Raw genomic sequence first — 20,808 nt, forward strand, 5'->3', positions numbered from 1 at the left:
AGACAGGCTGAGAGAGCTGGACTTGTTTAGCCTGGAGAAGGCTGCAGGGAGACCTTAAAGCAGCTCACAGTGCCTAAAGGGCTGGCTGACAAGAAAGCTGGAGAGGGGCTTCTGACAAGGGCCTGTAGGGAACAGGGAAAGGGGGTATGGCTTTAACCTGACAGAGGAGAGATTGAGATAAATTCTGAGGTAGAAGTTCTTACCTGTGAGGTGGAAGTTGTCCAGAGAAGCTGTGGCTGCCCCATCCCTGGCAGTGTTCAAGGCCAGGTTGGACAGGGCTTGGAGCAACCTGGTGTAGTGGAAGGTGTCCCTGCCCATGGCAGGGGTTGGAACTGCATGAGCTTTAAAGTCCCTTCCAACCCAAACCAGTCTGGGATTCTATGATTATAATCCTAGAAATCACACCCCATAAGGTAAGACACCCTTGCCCACAGAGACATTCGCTCAAGTAACATGCATGTGCTGTGTCCTTAAATAGAGAGAATGCAAGAGCAAATGGTTGGAGATAGAGGGTGTTACCTACACAGAAAACGCCAATTACCACCATTTGAAATGTCTTACAAAGGATAGCTAGCAGACTGATGGTGTGCTGATTCTGTGTACCCATCCCCCAGCACCCATCTCCGTGCAAATATGAATTAAACATATCTTGACTCTGTGTCTGAGATTAGCTTGTTGCACTCCGGGTGAACAAGCCCACATTTTCACAACAGAGGGAGTGGTGGTTATGGTGCCGAAGGTCTGTACTTCACCTACAGCTTCCCCTCCAAACCAATAGCACGACTTTGCTGCGCAGGATGCGGCAATTCAAAGCACACTTATTTCTAAGTGTTGTCCAGTGCACCTCTATGCCTTAGATCACCCTTCACCTGGTTTCACAGTACCCCTGAAAGCAGCACATGCATGTTTACATCTTTACAACATTTGGTCCCAATTCTGCAAGGAAATCCACATTTTTCACCATTTCAGTTCACATGAGTGTCAAACTGCTGATACGGTATTCCTCTGTAAGTCTCACAAAACAAACAAACAAACAAATAAACAAACCAAAAAACCACCCCAAAAAAAACTCTACCAAATTTGGAACCAAAATAGAACATGTAACCACAGTACCCTTTACCATAAAAATTTTCAAGGTAGTAAGACTTTTATTACCCAGACTCATGCATATAAAAAGTTAATTAGCAAGCAGTTTCTACTTGTGCAAGAATCTTTCATGAGGCTTTACAATCCACATTATCCATAAGAAAGGTTATTTCATGCTCTTCCAGGACCCAGGCTTTACAAGCACTGAGAACAGATAGCTGCCAGTATCTTAAGTGTAACCATGTTTTGGATTGCAGGAGGTTTGTTATTCCCACCAAATATTTCTGTGATAAACTTACAATGATAAATATGATAGAGGTGGGTGATACAGAGAGGAAACAGAGAAATAAAACTTATTGTTTAATACACCACTCCAGTGCAGATATAGCTGATGATTCCTTACAGCGTAAGTAATTCCCAAAGTTTTGTGTAAGGACTTTAAAATATCTCCCTTACTAAGTCATGTCTCTTCTACCCAAACAAAGCACCCTCCTTAAACTTTATCATACAACCCTCATTCCATGTTGGGCTCCACATATCCAAGAAGGCAGTAGAGTACAGAAGGTTTTAGTCTAACAGTTCAGAAACAGACTAACCCCTTTTCAAGATACTGTTTCAGAAATCAAAAATTTGGTATAAAGCTCCACAGCTGCCACCAGTTATCAGGACTTTACGGTTTTCTTGGGGATCCTGGGGGAGGAGGCCTGGTTTTACTTGCAAGCTCAAAGAAATTCTTAATTATTGAACCTAGTTCCTGCTACTAAGGCAACTGTGACTTTCATTGACTGCAGAATTTTCACTTTGTCAGTTTTCCTGTATGCCTCCCCCAGAGGCTGTTCAAAGCCTTCAGCCTTCCATGCTTTTGTCTGGTCCCCAACCATGCAAAATAACAATAAAATTAATCTTAATGTATCATACAAGAATTACAATTGTCAAATATTAACACCCCTCACCCCCAGAAGAGATCCAGCAGAGTTCTTTTGCACCAAATGTCAATTGTTGTCTTTCATCCATTGCTCAATCCATTGCATAATCTGATCCAAATTTCTCTCCAGGTCTTCAGGAGTATTGCTGTGTAACTGGTGTACAATTTCCTTTCTATATGACAACAGAGCTTCCTCATAAAGTGTCTGAAAAATTTCACACTGAATGTTGTCTTGCAGCTTTTTCCCCTTGTATCCCCTTAAAAACAACACCAAGAGACAGTCTTAGACATGTTGATAACTATAAAGTATCCCACAGAGAATCAGTAATTTATACCCTAAAAGATCTTTTATGAGGTCACATAACAATTCTTTGTTCTTATTTATCCACTGACATACCTGCTTTCAAGTCTGTCATAGAGAAATGAATTTTCTGTACGAAGTACAAACACAATATGAAACCAGCGTTCAGGGAAGAAATCACAGCCATGATAATCAACAATAACTCCACCCTCACTCATTTTATCTTCTAGCTCGTCTATTACCTACAAAAGAAACAAAGACAAGCAAGTTTACCTGAAATGACAGAAAGTCAAAGTACAAGCACGATAGTTTTAGAAGTTGGGCTTACTCTGTCTTCATCCAAAATTGGACAGTCATACTCCTCATCAAAACCTTCATACAGTTCTCCTGCAGCAAAAAGAATTTGTGGAAGTTTGTGAAGTAACAGCAGTTACTAAAATTATTTTTGTAGTTATGTTTATTTCAGGAGGATACAAACAAAGGATAGTGTTCAGAGCAAATCCACAAAAGGGTAAGTTTGTTGTTACTTAATACAAAGTGGGCCACAGTCACATAAATGCTTTTTTACCCTATGCCACCAAAAGCATTTCTGTTAAAGCAAATTCATTGGCATTTCACTTAATATATAATGCATGCACTGCAAATTGTACAAAGCAAAAATATCTTAAGTCCTTTGATGAATTATATTGTTAATATGGCCTACCATCTTTTGCCACGTCACCCACATTAACATAGCTCATTCCTGTTCTTGATGCCAGCTCTTTTCCGAGTGTGGTTTTCCCAACGCCTGGAGTACCTAAAGACACAACCCCATGTAAAACAGTAGGAGAACAGCATGTAAGTCCTCTTCAGATAACCTTCTAAGGCATCAAAACGGAAGCTTTCTCAGTCAATGCTCCAAGTTTGTATAAGAAAAAGGGGGCAAAACCCTGCATGATGAGGAAATGTAAATAAGAGTAATGCCTGGAGAGGAAAAAAAAAAACGAAAGAACTATGAAGAAAAGTCTCATTTTGTGCAAAAGTTTTATTATAATCAGGATGATCACAGAATCCCAGACTGGTTTGGGCTGGAAGGGACCTCAAAGCTCACCCAGCCCGAACCCCCTGCCACGGGCAGGGATACCTTCCACTAGACAGGTTGCTCCAAGCCCCGTCCAGCCTGGCCTTGAACACTGCCAGGGATGGGGCAGCCACAGCTTCTCTGGGCAACACCACCTTCACAGGGAGGAACTTCTTCCTCAGATTTCATCTCAACATCCCCCGTCAGTAAACCTTGTTTCATTTAAAGCCTGACCCAACACGAGAAACCTTAAGTTGCCACACAGCACAGCTCGGCCGCTGTTCCGCAGGGACCTCACACTCTAGACAACGGGTAGAGATGGATGGGGCGTCTCTCCGTCAGGCCCAGCCCAAGCCGCTAGGGTCGGGTCGGGTCGGGTCCGGTCCGGTCCGGTCCGGTCCGGTCCGGTCCGGTCCCGTCCCGTCCCGTCCCGTCCCGTCCCGTCCCGTCCCGTCCCGTCCCCTCCCCGGAGCCGCTGCCGCGCACCCGTCAACAGCAAGTTAGGTCTCCTCATGCTGCCGCTCCACACTTGCTGCGTGCGCTGGACGTCTAGGCGATACGTAAACGGGGGCCTTCGCCGCACAGCCGCCCGCTGATGGCGTCATTCGCTCTGCCCGAAGGGTTCTGCGGCTTGGACGGACAGGCAGGCAGGCGCGGCGAGAACAGCTAAAGGCCGCCGGACCAGAAAGGCCCCTGGGGGACTGGTGGGTGGTGTGATGTGCTTGGCTCGGCTCTCGGGGTCACGCCTCGTTCTCAGGCTGCCACGGAGCGGGTTTTTCTCTGAGGCCGACCCTGGGCGGGCTTGTCCCCTCAGGCCCGGCTGGTCGCAGAGCGTCTGACTGGCTGATCGGCGCCGGTCGGGCTGAGGGATGTCTGGAAGCTCCTCGGGAAAACAGACGGTGCCGGCTGAGGTAGGCCTCGGGGGGAGGGATGGGGATTAGCGTAGGTTTTAGGCCCGGTAATTATCCCTTAGTCTCTCTCTGGGCAGTTCCTCTTCAGTTGTGTGGGTTTTTTGGTTTATTTTAATGTATAAGGTGCTATTTTGTTTTACTAGTGCAATGCATGAAAAAATAACTCCCTCACAGGATATTACCGGCCCCCTTGTAAATGTGCAAATTCAACTAAAAATAGGTTTTGTCTGAATAATGTTAAAAGCAAGCGGGCTCAGTTGTTGGTGCTCTTTGTAGAATCATAGAATCACAGAATCACAGACTAGTTTGAGTTGGAAGGGACGCTAAAGCTCACCTAGTTCCAAACCCTTGCCATTGGCAGGGGCACCTTCCACTGGACCAGCTTGCTCCAAGACCCATCCAGCCTGGCATTGAACACTGCTAGGGGTACAGCTAGGAGTATTGATCTGGAAGGTAGGAAGGATCTGCAAAGAGATCTGGACAGGCTGGATCGATGGGCTGTGGCCAGTGCTATCAGGTTCAACAAGGCTCAGTGCCAGGTCCTGCACCTGGGCCACAACAACCCCATGCAATGCTCCAGGCTTGGGGAAGAGAGGCTGGGAAGCTGCTCAGTAGAAAAGGCCCTGGGGGTGCTGATTGATGGAGCTGAACATGAGCCAGTTTGTGCCCAGGTAGCCAAGAAGGCCAGCGCATCCTGGCCTGTATCAGCAATAGTGATACAGGACCGGAAGGACCCAGAGCAGTGATCATCCCCCTGTACTGGGTACTGGTGAGGCTGCACCTCGAATCCTGTGTTCAGTTCTGAGCCCCTCGCTACAAGAGAGATGTTGAGGTCCTGGAGTGGGTTCAAAGAACGGCAATGGAGCTGGTGAAGGGCCTGGAGCACAACTGTGATGATGAATGGCTGAGGGAACTGGGGATGTTTAGTCTGGAGAAGAGAAGGTTCAGGGGGGACCTTTTTGCTGTCTACAACTGCTTGAAAGCAGGATGGAGTCAGGAGGTAGCTGGTCTCTGCTCCCAAGGAACAAGGGATAGGACAACAGGAAACAGCCTCAAGCTGCCCCAGAGGAGGTTTAGACTGGATATTAGGGATAGTTTCTTCCCCAAAAGGGGTCAGGCATTGGAATAGGCTGCCCAGGGCAGTAGTGAAAGTGTTCAAAAACTGTGTAGATGAGGCCCTTAGGGCATGGTTTAGTGGTGGCCTTGGTAGTGCTGCGGCAATAGTTGGACTTGATGAACTTAAAGGTATTTTTCAACCTGATTTTGTGATTCTTGCCCTCAGATACTCCATTGTCTGTTAATGGTCTGTTTGATTAATTCTTACATGTAAATGGCAGAACATTCATAGACCTTTTTGGAGACAACGCATCTGTTCTCTTGCTCCTGTTTTCACAGAGCTCGGTTTTGGCATGTCATCTTTTACAGGTCCTATGGTAAAAGATTATAATGCGGTTGTTAGCAGCAGAGAGCCTGTGATCATTGTGATAATATTTTTGGGACCATAGATAGGCTGAAAAGTAGCTCTGGGTCTAAGTTTTTACACCCGTCCTGGCAGGGTATTTTTAAATTAAACATTGGTGCTGCTAACAGTTTTGTCACCATCAGACAGACTTCTGAGTGACAGTCTGATTCTGGATTCCTCATACCACTTCCTCACAAGCAAACAAAACATTTGATTTTACTGTGCTGCCCAACTGATGGTTCTCTGGCGTCTATTTCTGACAAAATGTCTGCATTGTCAGTGTTATAAAAAGAAAAAAGTAAATGCCACATGCTAAAACATGAGGGGCAGAGGACATAAAACATGAATATGACCTTAATATAAAAAGGATATAAATAAGCCTATACTAGTTTTTCATTCTTATGAGAGTTTTAATTTTTAGTTTGAACTTGTGTTTTCAGAATTTTCAGCTTGTTCAGATTTGCTGCAAAATATCAGTGTGTAAGGTTTTGAATACTAAAGAAGCGTTTAATTGACGCATTCAAAAAACTGCCCAGGTTTGTGGCTAACTAGGAGTTAGTCATAGAATTGTAGAATGGTTTGGGTTGCAAGGGACCTTAAAGGTCATCCAGTTCCAATCTCCAATTCTAATGAAGTTCTTTAAACGTACAATGTATTCTTACATATGCTTGATAAAAATCTCCGATTTTGTAGAGACAGCTGTACCAAATTAAGGGGAGGAGAGTGCTACATTGAAGCAAAACATTTGTATTTTACCAGGTCACAGATTGGTTGGCGCATTCATTTGGTGACTTCTTAGGAAACACAAGTATTTCCCCCAGCGCTGTTCCTGTGAAGCCACTAGAAGACAACTCCGGTAGAAACCAGCAGCCGCAGCAAAAAGATGTGTCTTCTGTGACAGAAAGCAGAAAAAGCAAAGTTCTGCCCAGAAAAAGAGCAAAGTCGTCTTCAGTAGATCTACATCGTAACAAGTCCAGACAAAACCAGAGCCAGTCTCAAGAAGAACCATGGGTAGATAGATACAAACCTGAAACTCAGGTGTGAGAGTTATTCTAAATGCTGATGTAGTAGTAACATTACAGTGTGACCTGTTGCGATTCTGTTCGTCATCTGTATTGGGCAGGTGCTATGTATATCCTGTTTTACTAGAGCAGGGAAGTACTAGTTTGATTTATTTACTGCCTATAGGTAAGATTTTAGTGAGGTATTTATCTATAGGAAATGCATTTTTCTCAGGCTTCCTGAGGATATAAAGGTGCTGATGAGGTGTTTCCTGTCAATCTATTCTTGAACTTCTGAACCTGTTTCTGAATTTCAGCTGGATGTCACAGCTCCAAGTACTAGGAAAATCCACAGCTAAAGAAAGAGGAGGTAACTGAGTCAGTGCACTCATTATGGGAGATAATAGAAATCATCTTGAGTGGTACTGGGCAGCAGGTAGCCAGTCCATTAGCATGTTCAGAGTACTTGACTGATTGTAGTTTCTGCTATCTACTGTTTGCTTGATGCATCTTGTACATGACTTTGAGGGTGTGGGCACTGTGGTACCTTAGGACTTCAAGGAGAAAGGACTCAAGCCTGTAGTAAACCTGTCTTCACTGGTTCTGCTCTTGAAACAGCTTTTTCACAGTGTGTTTCGAAGATGTTAGCGTGCAAGATAAATGTGTCTTAGTTTTGAGTGCCAGTTGATGTAAATAAGTATAGTACTTCTGTTTTATATTTAGATATTTAATATCTCGTCTCTGGAGAGGAATTGAGTTGCAAGGCTGGAAGATCAGTGAGTTGCATGAGATTTGCAGAAGTTCAGAAAAGCTATGTAGTATTACTATCGGTAGAACCTAAAAAGTACCACTTCTGGCACAAACAGGCAAGGTTGTAATGTTACTTTAGGAATAATAAATAAATAATCATTTCCCAACAGATAGTGATGTAAAATTGGTTGTTGGAGGAAACAGGCTGAAACGATTATTCTTAACTGTTCCACTTATTTCTACATAGTATGTTCCAGTTTCATATGTTTATGCTTGTACCTGTCTGTTAATATTCCAGTCAGCGTGTATTCTGTTCTTGAACCTCATTTTTACAGTCTTGGAAACCAGCAGGTGTGTATATGTACTCAGTATATTTTGATCTTGTTTTAGAATGACCTTGCTGTGCAAAAGAAGAAGATTGAAGAAGTTGAAGCCTGGTTAAAAATACACTTATTACAGAGGCAGCCAAAGAAGGTAATACTGGTAAAACTAGCATCTGGGGTTATAAAACCGTACAAATGAGCTGGATTCAATTGTATTTTCATTTCAGAGAAAAACTCACCTTACAATGCAATAGATACATAATCACTACCTGTAAGAAATCTGGTAAGGACATAGATTAGAGCTTGTAGATTTGTTTTGGGCTTATGCTGCCAACAGGTGGATTCTGGTTTTGCTCAGAAATACTGTTTTCTAGGATCAAGTCAGTTCACACCTTTGCAGTTTGTGCTTGTAACTGTGTTTTGTCTTCCACAGATTAATTTTAAGTATCTTGAGAAATTCCCAGTTGCACAGACTTGATTTACTAGAATGTTTTTAACCTTGTGATTGATAAGAGGCATTCCTATACACAACCATAATTTGCCAGTCTTACTTAGTGTTTTTCAGACCTGATTCTGCAGTTCAGTGTCTAATGTTTCTAGTCTACATGGTGTGCAGTTAACTAAGCAGATGCATTAAAAACTAAGAACGAGGCTTTCAGAGTTTGAGTCTAGCTCTTTCTATCTGAAAACCCAACAGGTAAATTAATAATACAAAATATTTAGCTCTGGTTTTATTGGGAAAAGAGAATTGTTACTACAGAAATTAAAGAAGAAACTCTGCTAATATTTATCTTCAGCCAATTTTCAGTCTTTATGTATCTTGTTTTGCATTTTTTTTCCCCACTCATTCCCCCTCCCCATGACAGGGTGGCTCTGTTTTACTGCTGACTGGTCCTCCTGGTTGTGGAAAGACTGCAACTATACAAATATTAGCAAAAGATCTTGGTGTTCAGGTGCAAGAATGGATCAATCCAATATCTTTAGACTTTGCAAAAGAAGACGTAAGAAATATGTTTGGCCATGGTAAGTATTTTGCTTTTTTCTTTGCCGTTTTCTTTGCCCTTCCAGTTATTTTTGTATTGAGTTTTCTTTTGTTCTTTTGTGTCTGTCACCTATAAGGTCACAGCCATGTGAACCATATCCTTAATGTTTAATAATTTCTGCTCTTAGCTGAAAAGCGATTTAGGTTTTGTTGTTTTTTGGTTTTTTTTTTATTACAGTGTTTACTCCAAAACAATTTGCAGTTCAGATCAGTATAGAGAGCTACATAGTAGCCTGGATATCATTTGAGCCAGTTAAAAAAAAATAGCTAAGTCTGTCTTCATGTGCGCCCTCAACTGAATTCTACCCTTTAAAAATTCTCCTGGTTTTGCCATGTGTTTGCCAAAGGTCTTGTCTGCTGGTATTCAGTGGCTGCTGTCAGAAAGTACCATGAGTGGTATCAGTTCTTGTGGGTATTTATATTCTACTTTGTATAATACAGAATACATATTTTTAATTAGTTTTCTTTTTCAGACTCGGATTTTCATATGTGTCCGAGTCAGGCCCAGGCAGCTGTCTTTCAAGATTTTCTATTAAGAGCAAATAAGTATAACAAACTTCAGATGCTTGGGGAGTCCTCAGAAAATGATAAAAAGCTCATTCTTATTGAAGTAAGTGAAAATTTGTGAAATCTTGTTTTGAAAACAGTACCTTTTATTGTAACATTGACATGCTAGCTAACTTCAGTTGGTGGACGGTGTTGTAAGAAGTCAGTCTGCTGTTACTGCAGATGAGTTCTTTATTACTTCTTAAGTTTTTACAGCAGTCTAGAACTAAGCCTAAATATAAACTAATAGGCAGAAACTGGAGAGTAGTTTGTACACAGAAATAAGATTATATCAAAACATAGACCAAACCAGTTTTCAGAAGTCATACCCATGTTTCTATATGATTAGCTTTCTAGAAATATGTATGTGTATAGACAGGAAGAAGGGGAAAAAACCTCTCGTTATTCCTGTTATTTAAGGATCCAGGAGAGTACAGAAGATATGCAAGAAGTAACACAATAGAAAGCATTTGAAATTCAGCATTCCTGGCTTTATACAGGGGGCATTATTTAGGGCAGAGATATGAAGTCTAGGGGTTTGTAAGCCATAATGGGAGATACAGGAGAAGATGTGATTTTTACTTATTCAGGAGCGTGTTTCAATGACATTTTCTTTTTGAACTGTTCTATTTATTTCTTTGTTTTCTTTTTTTTTTTTTGAGAGGAATTTTATGATAGTCAAGTTGTCTGTAAAATTTCAAGGAAGTTTCATCTTTCAAGAAAAAGAATAGAGGAGACAAAAATCCTAGCTGAGTGATGTGACATACTGTAGAATTAGAAAGCATGTTTTTCTGTGACTGCATAAAGTCACTTTCTCGTGTAGGTGCTTTCATGTATCAGTAACATATCCTGCTCTCTTCATTGGTGGAGCTGCTAACTTGGATGTTTATTTTCTGTGTAAAACTCAGTCTAGCTACATAAACACCCAAGGTTGTTTCTTATGAAACAAGGACAGAAAGAAAATGTTTACTGTATTTTTTTTTTTTTTTTTTTGACTGTGAGGGTTGTGAGGCCCTGACACAGGTTGCCCAGAGAAGCTGTGGCCACCTCATCGCTGGCAGTGTTCAAGGCCAGGTTGGATGGGGCTTGGAGCAACTTAGTCTAGTGGAAGATGTCCCTGCCTGTGGCAGGGGATTGGAACTGGATGAGCTTCCAGCCCAAACCAGTCTGTGATATGTTTCTTTAGATAATTGTTTTCCATAATGAAAGAAGGAAATACTATGCTATAGGGTTTTTTTCATTTTTTTTACCTGGTTATCTTCAGTGTTAGTCACATGCAAATTTAGTTGTGACTAGCTAACTAGGAATAAAACACCTGTAGCAAGTGATGTGCCATAACTGTCTATGGGAGAGAATATTTACATCTAATGTAATGACAGCAGTTCTTTTGTTTTGAATAGGACCTACCTAACCAATTCTATCGAGAGCCTAGAAGCCTACATGAAATTCTCAGGTCAGTTGCAAATTAGGTTTTAAGGATTAACTTCACCCACTCACAGTAAACTGGAGTTTGATTCTTACCATACTTATGTCTCATTTTAGGAGATTTGTTCATATGAGTAGATGTCCACTTATATTTATTATATCAGACAACTTCAGTGGAGACAGCAAGCAGAGGTTAATATTCCCAGGGGACATTCTAGAGGAGTTGCATATATCCACTATTAGGTAAGATCTTTTATCTCATTAAAACTTGATTGGAATTAATGAGAAGTCGGAAACTAATTTTTTTTTTTTTTAAATGAAATCCAACAGTTTCAAGCCGGTTGCAACAACAAATATGATGAAAGTTCTTAATCGAATTGCTGCAACAGAAGCTAGTTTGGTAAGTCATCAAAACTGATAACTTGCGCAGTGCTTGCACTAGAAGATTTCAGGCTTTTGTATCTGAAATAATGTTACTTATCTTTGTTGGTATATTTGTTTGATCTTTGATAGCAGAGCCTCACACCCTCAAAAACCCTCACTGGTCCCCCCCAACAGAAAACAGGGAACAAACTGAAAGATGTCTTGTTTTTGAGATCAGTTCCACTTGATCTGTGGTCTAAGTCTTCAAAGTTACTGCTGAAGATTCTCCTGCATTTTACAGAAGCCGTATATATATGAAGCAGATAATAGGAGCAGAAATAATTTTCATTGTATTCAGCAAGGTGAGAAGAGGTCATGAGCCCAAATCCTGTATTATTCCCGACCCATTTTCATTGCGACCAAGTCTGATACCGAGTGAACCTCGCAAAGAATTGTGTACTTTATTCTCTGCAGTATGCTGTATAAAATGTGGCAATGTGCTTAAATGGATTGAAAGTTTTAAAGTTAGCAGTATTATGTGGTTTGAGCACACGGTGGATGCTCATGTAGTCTATTTACGGTGTCTGTCAGAGCTAGATCCCCACAGCCAGGGTAATATTCAAATGCTCCTTGTCCTACTTTTTCTTACTGCTTTGAATGTTGCTTTTTATTTGTAGAAGAGAGGAAAGAATTTTGCTCTTGACAAAACTTCTCTGGAGTTGCTCTGCAGAGGTTGTTCAGGTGATATAAGAAGTGCAATAAACAGTCTTCAGTTTTCTTCTGTGAAAGGTAAATTCCTGTGATTTTGTTAAGACATTCTGACCACTTCTGCTGTAAAGGCATTCTGTTCACTGTTGCATCACAGCTAGGTGAGCTACATAAGATATTTTTTATATGCTGCTGTGGAGCAGGAATAAAATACACAAAGGTTTTGTGTTTGTGTGTGTGTGGGAGGGGATTATTTGTTTATTTTGTTAAGCTGAAAACATTCCATGTCATGACTGTTATATGTCATCTAAAAGCTGAGTGCCATCTGCAACTGTCCTGATTTTGGCTGCAATGTAGTTAATTATTTTCCTAGTAGCTGGTGCAGTGCTGTATTTTGGCTTTAGTCTGAGAACAAAGCTGGTAACACACCAATGCAGAGCAGGGCTTACACTAAGTCGAGGGCTTTTCAGCTTCTCATGCTGCCCTGCCAGTGAGGTCACAAGAAGCCGGACACAGTCAGGACAGCTAACCGCAAGTGGCCCAAGGCATATTCCAGACTATAGCACGTCATGCTCAGCATAAACCCCAGGAGGAAAGCAGGCTGGGGGCTGCTGCTCAGGAACAGGCTGGGCATCAGTGAGTTGGTGGTGAGCAGTTGCTTTTAATTTGCATCTCTTGTTTTTCTTGGATTTTATTTCTCTCTCTTTTGTTATTTTTTCATTACAATTTCTTATAGTATTGTTACTATGTTATTTCAATTATGAAACTGGCGGGGGAGCGAGTGAGGTGCTGTGTGGTGCTTAGTGGCCATCTGGGGCTAAACCACAACAGCTATGTGTATATTAATGTAATTCAAGAATAGGGAATGTGTTTGGATTCGTATACCTTATCCTGATTGTATTTTTGTTTTTACTGGTAGACTGCTCACTGGAGAAAGAGTTTTGGTTGAAGAAGGAAAGGAGCTCCATGGTAAAATGTGAAGCAGCAGTATCTAACGTAAGAAAGAAAAGTAAAGCTGATATTTCAGAAGACCAGGAGATACAAGCTATTGGTGGCAAAGATGCTTCCATTTTTCTTTTCCATGCTCTGGGGAAGATAATTTACTGCAAAAGTAAGAAAACTTTGACTTGCTCTTCCTTTTCGTGGGCAAAGCATGTCAGCTGCTAGAAGCTACCTTTGCTAAAGTAAGGCTTACAGTGACCTCCAGTTTCTGTCTTTGGTCATTAATAACAGTATACCACCAGGAATAACAGCTTGTGGTCACTGAGATTGCAGCTGTCCGTATTTATTAAGTAAATGAATGTTTCATTAAGTTGTATGACATGTGTAATAAAATTGCATATCTCTAGTTGCATTAGTTCCTTGTGCTGTCATGCATGCAAAGCCGGATACATACCAGCACATTCATTGCTTTGTACAAAAGCAGTTTTTGCCTTTGTGCAGAAATAGACATTGTTGTACTGCTACATTCTGTACTTGTCTGTATTCCTAAATACAGAACAGCCCTGCAGCCTCATGGCTACTGCCTCCATTATTTGTGCATCTGCTCTCTTGTCCTCCCTACTTTTTATCTCAGCTCTTTATTTCCCATTAATAGACATTTGTCTTCTGTCCATTCTGATCTGAAAACCTCTTCCACCCTGTTGTACCATATCTCCCTTTGTACCTCTCCAAACTACTTTCCACCTTACTACTACTGAAAGTTCTACTTTTTCTACACCAGGTTCTGTAAATTTACAGAAACAACCTGCTCCCTCTGTGTGGTTCAGTATTGTTTTTTTAACATTAAAACTATAATTCATACGCATTTGCTACATATTAAACTAGTACTATCTGCACTTGGCTAAATCAGGATCTATTAAACCACTGGCTCTCCACATTTCAGTGATGATTCACCATACCGGTTCTAAAATTAGCTGGTAGAATTGACAGTAGTTGAAAGTGATGCTCAGTGTATGGGAAAACTGCTATTCAGTAGCTACGCATGTCAATTCTTGCTCCTGTCTAACTTTTATTCTAATTTTGAATATTTAACCTGAAATGTGTGTCATCTGGCTTTTTTGATTATGTGCAGAAATGTAGCAACATTTCTGATACTGAAAGACTAAAAAGATTGTAAAATCCTTTGTAGGAGAACCAGTGTCAGAATCAGAATTCCCTCAGCTGCCTGCTCACTTATCAGAATACCGTCGGGACACCTTGCTTATTCAGCCTGAGGTATGTCTGTAATAGCTACTTGATTCCACTTTGGTTTGAAAAAAACCCAAACAAAACAAACTCTGAAGTGGTTGATGCAAATTCTTAAGCACAGGGGTTTTGTCACTGATTTTAGTATATGTGTATTCAGTCTGTCCAAGTTACAGAATAATTACTGTGGAAGAGACCTCTGGAGGCTAAATTCAAATGAAGAGTAGGTTCCCAGGAACTAGATCTGTTGAGTTTTGAGGATCTCCAAGAATGGAGACTCTCACTTCACTGATGAACTTGAGGTGGAAAGTGGACTTGTGCTTGCTGCAGCCTGTGATTTAGCTCACATTTTTTCACTGTGCTTTGTTAATAGGAGTTCACCTTTCTGTTACCACCCATTATGAGAGTTGAATACAGTAATGGCTTCTGCCCCTGTGTCCCTCCTTTAGCATTCTCTGGGAACAAGCCAACCTTCCTTTTGTATATAAGCATCACTTCATAAACCATGTGTGCCAGCTCCTGAACCATCCAAATGTGTTGTATCTCTTACTAGATGCACTCGTAAAACTTGGAACTTTTTCTTTTCTTTTTTGTTTCCTAATAGGATATTGTGGAAAAATCACATATGTCAGGAAGCATGTTTAATTTATACCTTCACCAGAACTATGTAGACTTTTTTTCTGATATAGATGATGTAGTGAGAGCCAGTGAATACTTAAGCACCGCTGATGTCCTTTGCAGTAACTGGAGTGTAAGTGTCTCCTTTTTATACACACATGCTGTTTTTAATACTCTTAACATTGATTTCCTAGACTTTTCTCTAAGTGTTTATGAATGTTTATTTCACACTTGCAGCATAGGTGACAGTGAGTTGTTAATGAATGCTGAAGTAAATCAACTATAGAAAAGATGCAGTTCCAACTTTTTGTCCAGCATCTGTCAGTATTTTATTATGGCAGGCTACAGTGTTTGCAAAATACTCCACAAAGTATTTTTAGGTAGAATATATTTACTGTAAAAATGTTCTGCAGCGTATATGTCTTCTCCTTGATGTAAGTGAACTGCTTTTTCGATCAGCTGCTTTGAGTAAAATTTCACAGTAATCTCAACAAATTCTGTGCCTGTTGTGTCCCTGCAATTACAGAGTGCGTTGTGATTCACGTGAGACACACTGTTCACATTATCCTGATTTCTGTCATAGGCACGTCTTGTGATGGAAAAATACAGTGCATCAGTGGCTACCCGAGGGGTGATACATTCAAATATGTCCAGAGCCTTTGCCCATCACCAAGGAGGGATGGGATTCCGCCCTTTACATAAACCCCAGTGGTTCTTTATCAGTAGAAAGGTAAATGATTTTTTTTTTTAATTATTTTATTTTATTTTTTGAAGGGGAAGACAGTTGAATAATGTTGATGGTATTTGCTCAGAAATCCTGTTTTGAGATGAGCCACTTATAAAAAGCTCTTGGTTGAAGAGTTACATTTTATTATTCCTTTAATGGAAAAATCAATTGGAGGCCTCTGACAAAGTCTGATTCAAGTGTTCAAGTTGGCTCACTGCTGGGAGAGTCTTAATCCTAAATTAATGGAGACACAAGTATTCCTAGAAGTCAGTTTAAGATTTTATGCAGTTTAAATCATATTAAACTGTTGCATAAGTTTAAGAAATTACTGCTGGTTTGCATTTATCAGTAATAGACTGCTCATGAGATGCCAGAGCTCTTGACAGTTTTTTACATTTGAAGTGACACTTGCTGTATCTGGCCTGGGTGGGTGGAGGATTCTCTAATCAAAGGATAAATATTTCTGGAAATTTTAATTTCCAGAATTTAATTTTAAAAGGCAACAGTGAAGGATGTCACCATTTTTACAATCCGTATATGTTAACTGTAATGGCTTATGTTTTTTCTCTCATCCTATTTTTCAGTAGCCTGTATGTAGTCATCCAGCAGGCAAGGAGAAAGTCTGCCTTTTGCGGTAGAGAATATTTACGTTAATGATGATGTACCAGTTTTTTACTTGCATTTCTTTTCCTCCTAATTCTTACAGTATCAAGAAAATTGCCTTGCTGCAAAATCTCTCTTTTCAAGCTTCTGTTTACCACCTGAGTGTCTTCAGACTGAGCTATTGCCTTATCTTGCTATGTTGGCAAATCCAATGAGAAATCAAGGTAAATTGAGTGTAACTTTTAATCTTGGACTCTTCCTTTTTTTTTGTTTTTTTTTTTTTTTTGTAACTAAAGCATATGGTGCTATTTTGTAACCCCAGATGTCAATACTGGCTGTGCTTTTGCCTCAGTTAAGAAAATACTTATGGTAAATGCATATAAGTGATACCCCAGAATGTTTCTAGTAGCACAGCCAAAATTCAGGCTATCCTGATGGGTTTGAAACAGTATCAAGAACATTTAAAAAACTTAATGTAACTGAAATAATTCAAATAAGTATCTCTCTTGGCAGAAGTGAGACCTGTATGATGCTTTTAAAATGTATAAGATGAGGTCCTCATGTTGCAGTATTTGAAATCATTTTTCCCTTTTCCTGGTATGGATTTCTGGTATCTGTGCTTTTGAATTTCATCCTGTTGCCTTCTCACTCAGATTCTTCAGATTGTTGCACAGCTTTTCTGTCTGCCCAGATACTTACTAGCTTGTCTAACTTGGGTGGAATCACCAAACTGCTCATCTTGCTCTTCTTCCTTTTTTTTTCCACAGGGTTATGTTTAAGAATGTACTGAATAGCCAAGGTTCTAGTACAGATCTCTGTGGAACTGTATTGGCATTTTTTTTCCATTGCAGGCGTTAACTGTTAACCTTGTACCCCTCTCCCTGCTCTGTATTAATTAATTGCTTCTCAAACTTTATTAATGAAGGGGTTCTCTTAGGCTTCTTTTAAATCTAATAGAAGATTTGGTGAGAAGACTTTTGGAAACCTAGTAGGCAATATTAACTAGATCTGCACTGCTTATTTATCCTTTTCCGGTGTCATCAGCAGCCTTAAAAGGCTTTCAAAAGCCTTTCCTAGAAAAAGTGAACAAAATTCAAGTTTGCAGTGCATTCAAAAAATGTGTAACCTGAGGTAATCCAGTAGCAGACAGTTCATGTGGAAAAACATACTTTTGTGGTACATAATCATAAAATTGCTGTTTAGACATCTGGGTTGCTTATGCTATGTTAATTACTTCTACTAAAAGGCTTCATACCTAGGCTAAGGCCTTGACGCTGAGATGAATTAATTTTGTGGGCTGTGGAATAATAACTCTGCATCATAAATACACAGTTGATGAACATCACGGATTTTGTTTTTATTTTATGGGAATATGGCAGGCAGTTTGGAGAGTTTGGCAGTGTTTTGGTATCCAAAATAATGCAAATATATACAGGAATACTGGACTAAAGTTACAAATTATTTACTTTCCAGTAGTTGTGATTGTATGTGTGTTATGATCTACCCAATGTGATACTGGTGATTCTTTATTTTTTAGCTCAGATTGCTTTTATCCAGGATGTTGGGAGGCTACCACTGAAAAGACATCTTGGGAGGTAAACTGAAGTTCTGTCTTTTCTTAAAGAGAATAAGACTGTCTCCTCCTCCTTTTCCTTTCTCCTCACCTTCCTTCTATATTGAGGAAAAGAACCCTTTCATAGAGAAACATCTTCCATGCACATCTGTGATGTGACGAACCTAGTGCATGATCTGAATAAATATATTTTAATAATCGAAAACATTCATGTGAGAATAAAACTGAATTGATGCAGAGTATATGGTGCTCTGCCTATTGTTTATTGTGACATAATCATTAATCCGGACATTTCACAGAACATTCTGGGTTCATGTGTGTTAGGGGTGTGAGAAGAAAAGCATAACAGGGAATTACTCTTACTTCTTTGGGATATATTTACTGTTGTATATCTATGGAGCTACAAAATACTTAAATGAGTGCTTCCTCTGAGATAGCAACACTGGTTTTCATGTTGTGGATTTTTTGCCTACTGGACTACTTAGAGTAAACCTTCATTTAGAATGCATTTTTTAAATAAAACTATCCACTGAAGTTCCTCTGTCCTAGATGTTAAATAACTGAGTTACATTTCTATCACTTTGATATCTTTGAACTTCATCAACAGTTTTAATTGTGTTGGCCTGTTTCTAATAAAGGATCGAGATCACAGCTGGGATGAGAGTTAACTCTTTCATCCCTCAATCATGAGAGTTTGTTAGGGCATCTGACAAAACATTCCATATTGGTCACTGTGGAATTGCTGTCTGAGTTTAACTAAGGAATACTGGTGTGTAAACTGAAGGCTGTGTTACCCAAGAACCACCCTGTTCCCCAACAGTTGTGTTAAAAGGCCTTTTGGTTGCTAGGTGGGAAGCAAGCAGTGTCCCTAACAGGTGTATCTATTTGCAGTCTCCCTTGTCTGAGCCAGAATGTTTGTAATTTTAGAAATTAATTGTATTAATTGCCATTCACTTTGTCTGCAGCACACCTTTAAATACTGATCAGTGTTTCATATCTGTATTAATAAATTGGATGTGTGTCACTTAGGGTTTTATGTGACAGGTAATTTTCTCCTGAAAACATGGTAATCCTTTTTCATCTCTTCACTATTTTGGAAATGAAATACAGAGAGATGTAGGTAGTTTAGTAAGCATTTGCTTCCTCCAGGAATCCTAATTGAAAATAATTTGTGTTATTACGCACTTATTTTAATAACTTTTGTGCAGCTGTTTCAATGGAAATAAGAATCTTACATTTATTAATATTATAATACAGTTATATATCACTGTAATCATTTTATGCTATTGTAATAATATTACTATATTTAGCAATATTGTTTATATACCCACTTGTAGGATTGGGAATGGTACTGTAATGAGAAAACTGGCATTGAGGAGAGAGCACAGTGTTTGAATATCTGGGATTGGTGTCAGGATGAGTTTTTGTCACTAACTGTGTAAGTTTTATTCCAGGGTGGAGTGGGAAAAACAATAAAGGAACATTGGTAACTTGCTGGTAGAAAGATTGAGAAGTCAAAGAGATTTCCTTTCTATTCCATTTTCCTAATATTTATTTTTGATTTGCCGGTTCCATGTTAAGTTGCTTCCTGTCCTGAAGGATTTCGGTTTTGCTTGGAAAGGGTCTAGTGCACTGTGGGCTGTTGTCAGTAACTTAACTGGTCATGGTTCGTGTGTGTGAAGAAAGCTGAGGAAAACCACTGTCAGCAAAAAGTTCAGTTTCAAGGAACAATGCATACTAGGGTAGCCATGGAGCACAAACAGGATCTGGTGTTTTGCTGTTGCTATGTAGGGCAGAATTAACATTCCTGATGGAGGGTGTTACTGGTGAAAAATGAGAAAGCTATTAAGCACCAGTGAAGAAGGGTGGCCTGTGTGGTACACAGGCACTCTTTTCTCTTGCAGTTTCTGTGTGAAGGTGCAGGCATTTTGTCATGGTAACTGACTGTTGCACTCATAATTTTACAGGTTAAAGCTTGAAACACTTACTGATAAAGATCCTGGTATACCAGACTTATTTGTTAGCTCCGAGGGGGATGGTGCTGATGCTTATGCTGTGGAGGCGGCTGCAGAGGTGGAGAAAACCACGACAGATGAGGATGAATCAGGTGGATTCCCTCTCTCTTCTAGCCAGTGCAGTGGAAGTGAACTACCTTGCAGTCAGCCCCGGCCTGTTGCAGCTCAAGCAATCATGGAAGAAGACGAATTACAAATAGATGAATACGATAGTGACTGAGTACTACAAGACTGTACTGACTACTAACTTCCTTGAATGAATTCTTACGCTGGAGAGGCTTTTGCTAAAGAGAGTAAGGTCTGACCAATACTGCTTTAGGTACCTAGGCTTGGCCTCCCAGCCTACCTAAATGTGCTGTGTCAGCATCAAGACGGCTCTCTTCAGTGTCACATTGCAGTGTCAGTCCTGAGCTGAGTACTAAATTACAGGCTATTCATTGCCTCTACTGAGCCATGAAATAACCTATACTGAAAAAGAGGATAATGAATGATGACTGAAATTAGTTTGAGACTGTAGACAAGCAGTGTCACATTGAAATTATTTTTATTTTTTACACGTTTTAATTTGGTTTGCAGTTGTACAGTGTGTTTTCTGAGTACATGTTTGAAAATCTGTCAGCATTTGAAGGTTTTATTAAAATTCATACCTTCAAAAAAAAAAAAAATTATGGTTTGGAAGTTCGGCCCTTCAGAAAAAGAGGTTGAAGTGTACAGTCACCAGATTATTCTAGATTTCTTTTTGAAAGACACTTCCATATCTTATGGAGGGGAAAATACAACAGCCAAGCATAAGTCCTTCTCATCCTTTGTATTCCGTTGGAAGTTAATGGTGCAGTGTGCAGATTTTGTCCTGAAATTGCCATTGTGCCAGGGGAAAGAATAATCTCATTGTGGTAGACTGTTCAATATGTCAGCATTTTTCTGTAGCTGGGATTGCTCTGTGCAGGACAATCTAATATGTTGTGGTGGTTAATGATACCACAGGAGTAAGAAAAAATAATCAAAGCGACCATCTCTGAATGTGTAATGTGGATTTGAGTTTCTGTATTGCTTACACCTAAAGTTGAGTAGAAAAAAATATGTGCTTATTCAGCATGATGTTTGAATTAATGCTGCTGAGAAAAAGTCCAGCTTTGCACCCTCTTGAGGGACAGTTGTAGTCTTTCCATCTGTAGCTATTTA

The 20,808-nt window shown here is 40.0% G+C and overlaps 2 protein-coding genes across 6 annotated transcripts; one reads left to right on the top strand and one right to left on the bottom strand.

The window, feature by feature from the left end:
* Window positions 1–1,975: 1,975 nt before the first annotated feature.
* AK6 (adenylate kinase 6) lies at window positions 1,976–3,942 on the bottom strand. Its single transcript, XM_061478748.1, has 5 exons — window positions 3,859–3,942; window positions 3,016–3,108; window positions 2,641–2,699; window positions 2,409–2,554; window positions 1,976–2,268 (listed from the first exon to the last, which is right to left on the bottom strand). The coding sequence occupies exons 1-5, from the start codon at window positions 3,884–3,886 to the stop codon at window positions 2,079–2,081; spliced, it is 516 nt and encodes a 171-aa protein (XP_061334732.1). The 5' UTR covers window positions 3,887–3,942; the 3' UTR covers window positions 1,976–2,078.
* Window positions 3,943–4,163: 221 nt separating this feature from the next.
* RAD17 (RAD17 checkpoint clamp loader component) lies at window positions 4,164–20,291 on the top strand. 5 transcript variants are annotated; one of them, XM_061478780.1, is made up of 16 exons: window positions 4,172–4,283; window positions 6,505–6,783; window positions 7,887–7,970; window positions 8,686–8,842; window positions 9,335–9,471; window positions 10,808–10,860; window positions 10,950–11,075; window positions 11,163–11,232; window positions 11,873–11,984; window positions 12,823–13,014; window positions 14,035–14,120; window positions 14,695–14,841; window positions 15,292–15,438; window positions 16,142–16,262; window positions 17,576–17,633; window positions 19,579–20,291. In XM_061478780.1, the coding sequence occupies exons 1-16, from the start codon at window positions 4,242–4,244 to the stop codon at window positions 19,844–19,846; spliced, it is 2,079 nt and encodes a 692-aa protein (XP_061334764.1). In that variant the 5' UTR covers window positions 4,172–4,241; the 3' UTR covers window positions 19,847–20,291. The 5 variants fall into 5 exon arrangements, with proteins under 5 accessions (XP_061334766.1, XP_061334765.1, XP_061334764.1 ...); XM_061478782.1 differs by lacking the exon at window positions 17,576–17,633 and having other exon boundaries at window positions 4,164–4,283; window positions 19,579–19,663; XM_061478781.1 differs by lacking the exon at window positions 14,695–14,841 and having other exon boundaries at window positions 4,166–4,283.
* The last annotated feature ends 517 nt before the right edge of the window (window positions 20,292–20,808 follow it).

This window comes from Pezoporus flaviventris, unplaced genomic scaffold, assembly GCF_033815535.1.
Source record: "Pezoporus flaviventris isolate CSIRO_AGI_PZ_B2104156 unplaced genomic scaffold, CSIRO_AGI_Pfla_v1 ptg000131l, whole genome shotgun sequence".
Taxonomy (NCBI): domain Eukaryota; kingdom Metazoa; phylum Chordata; class Aves; order Psittaciformes; family Psittacidae; genus Pezoporus; species Pezoporus flaviventris.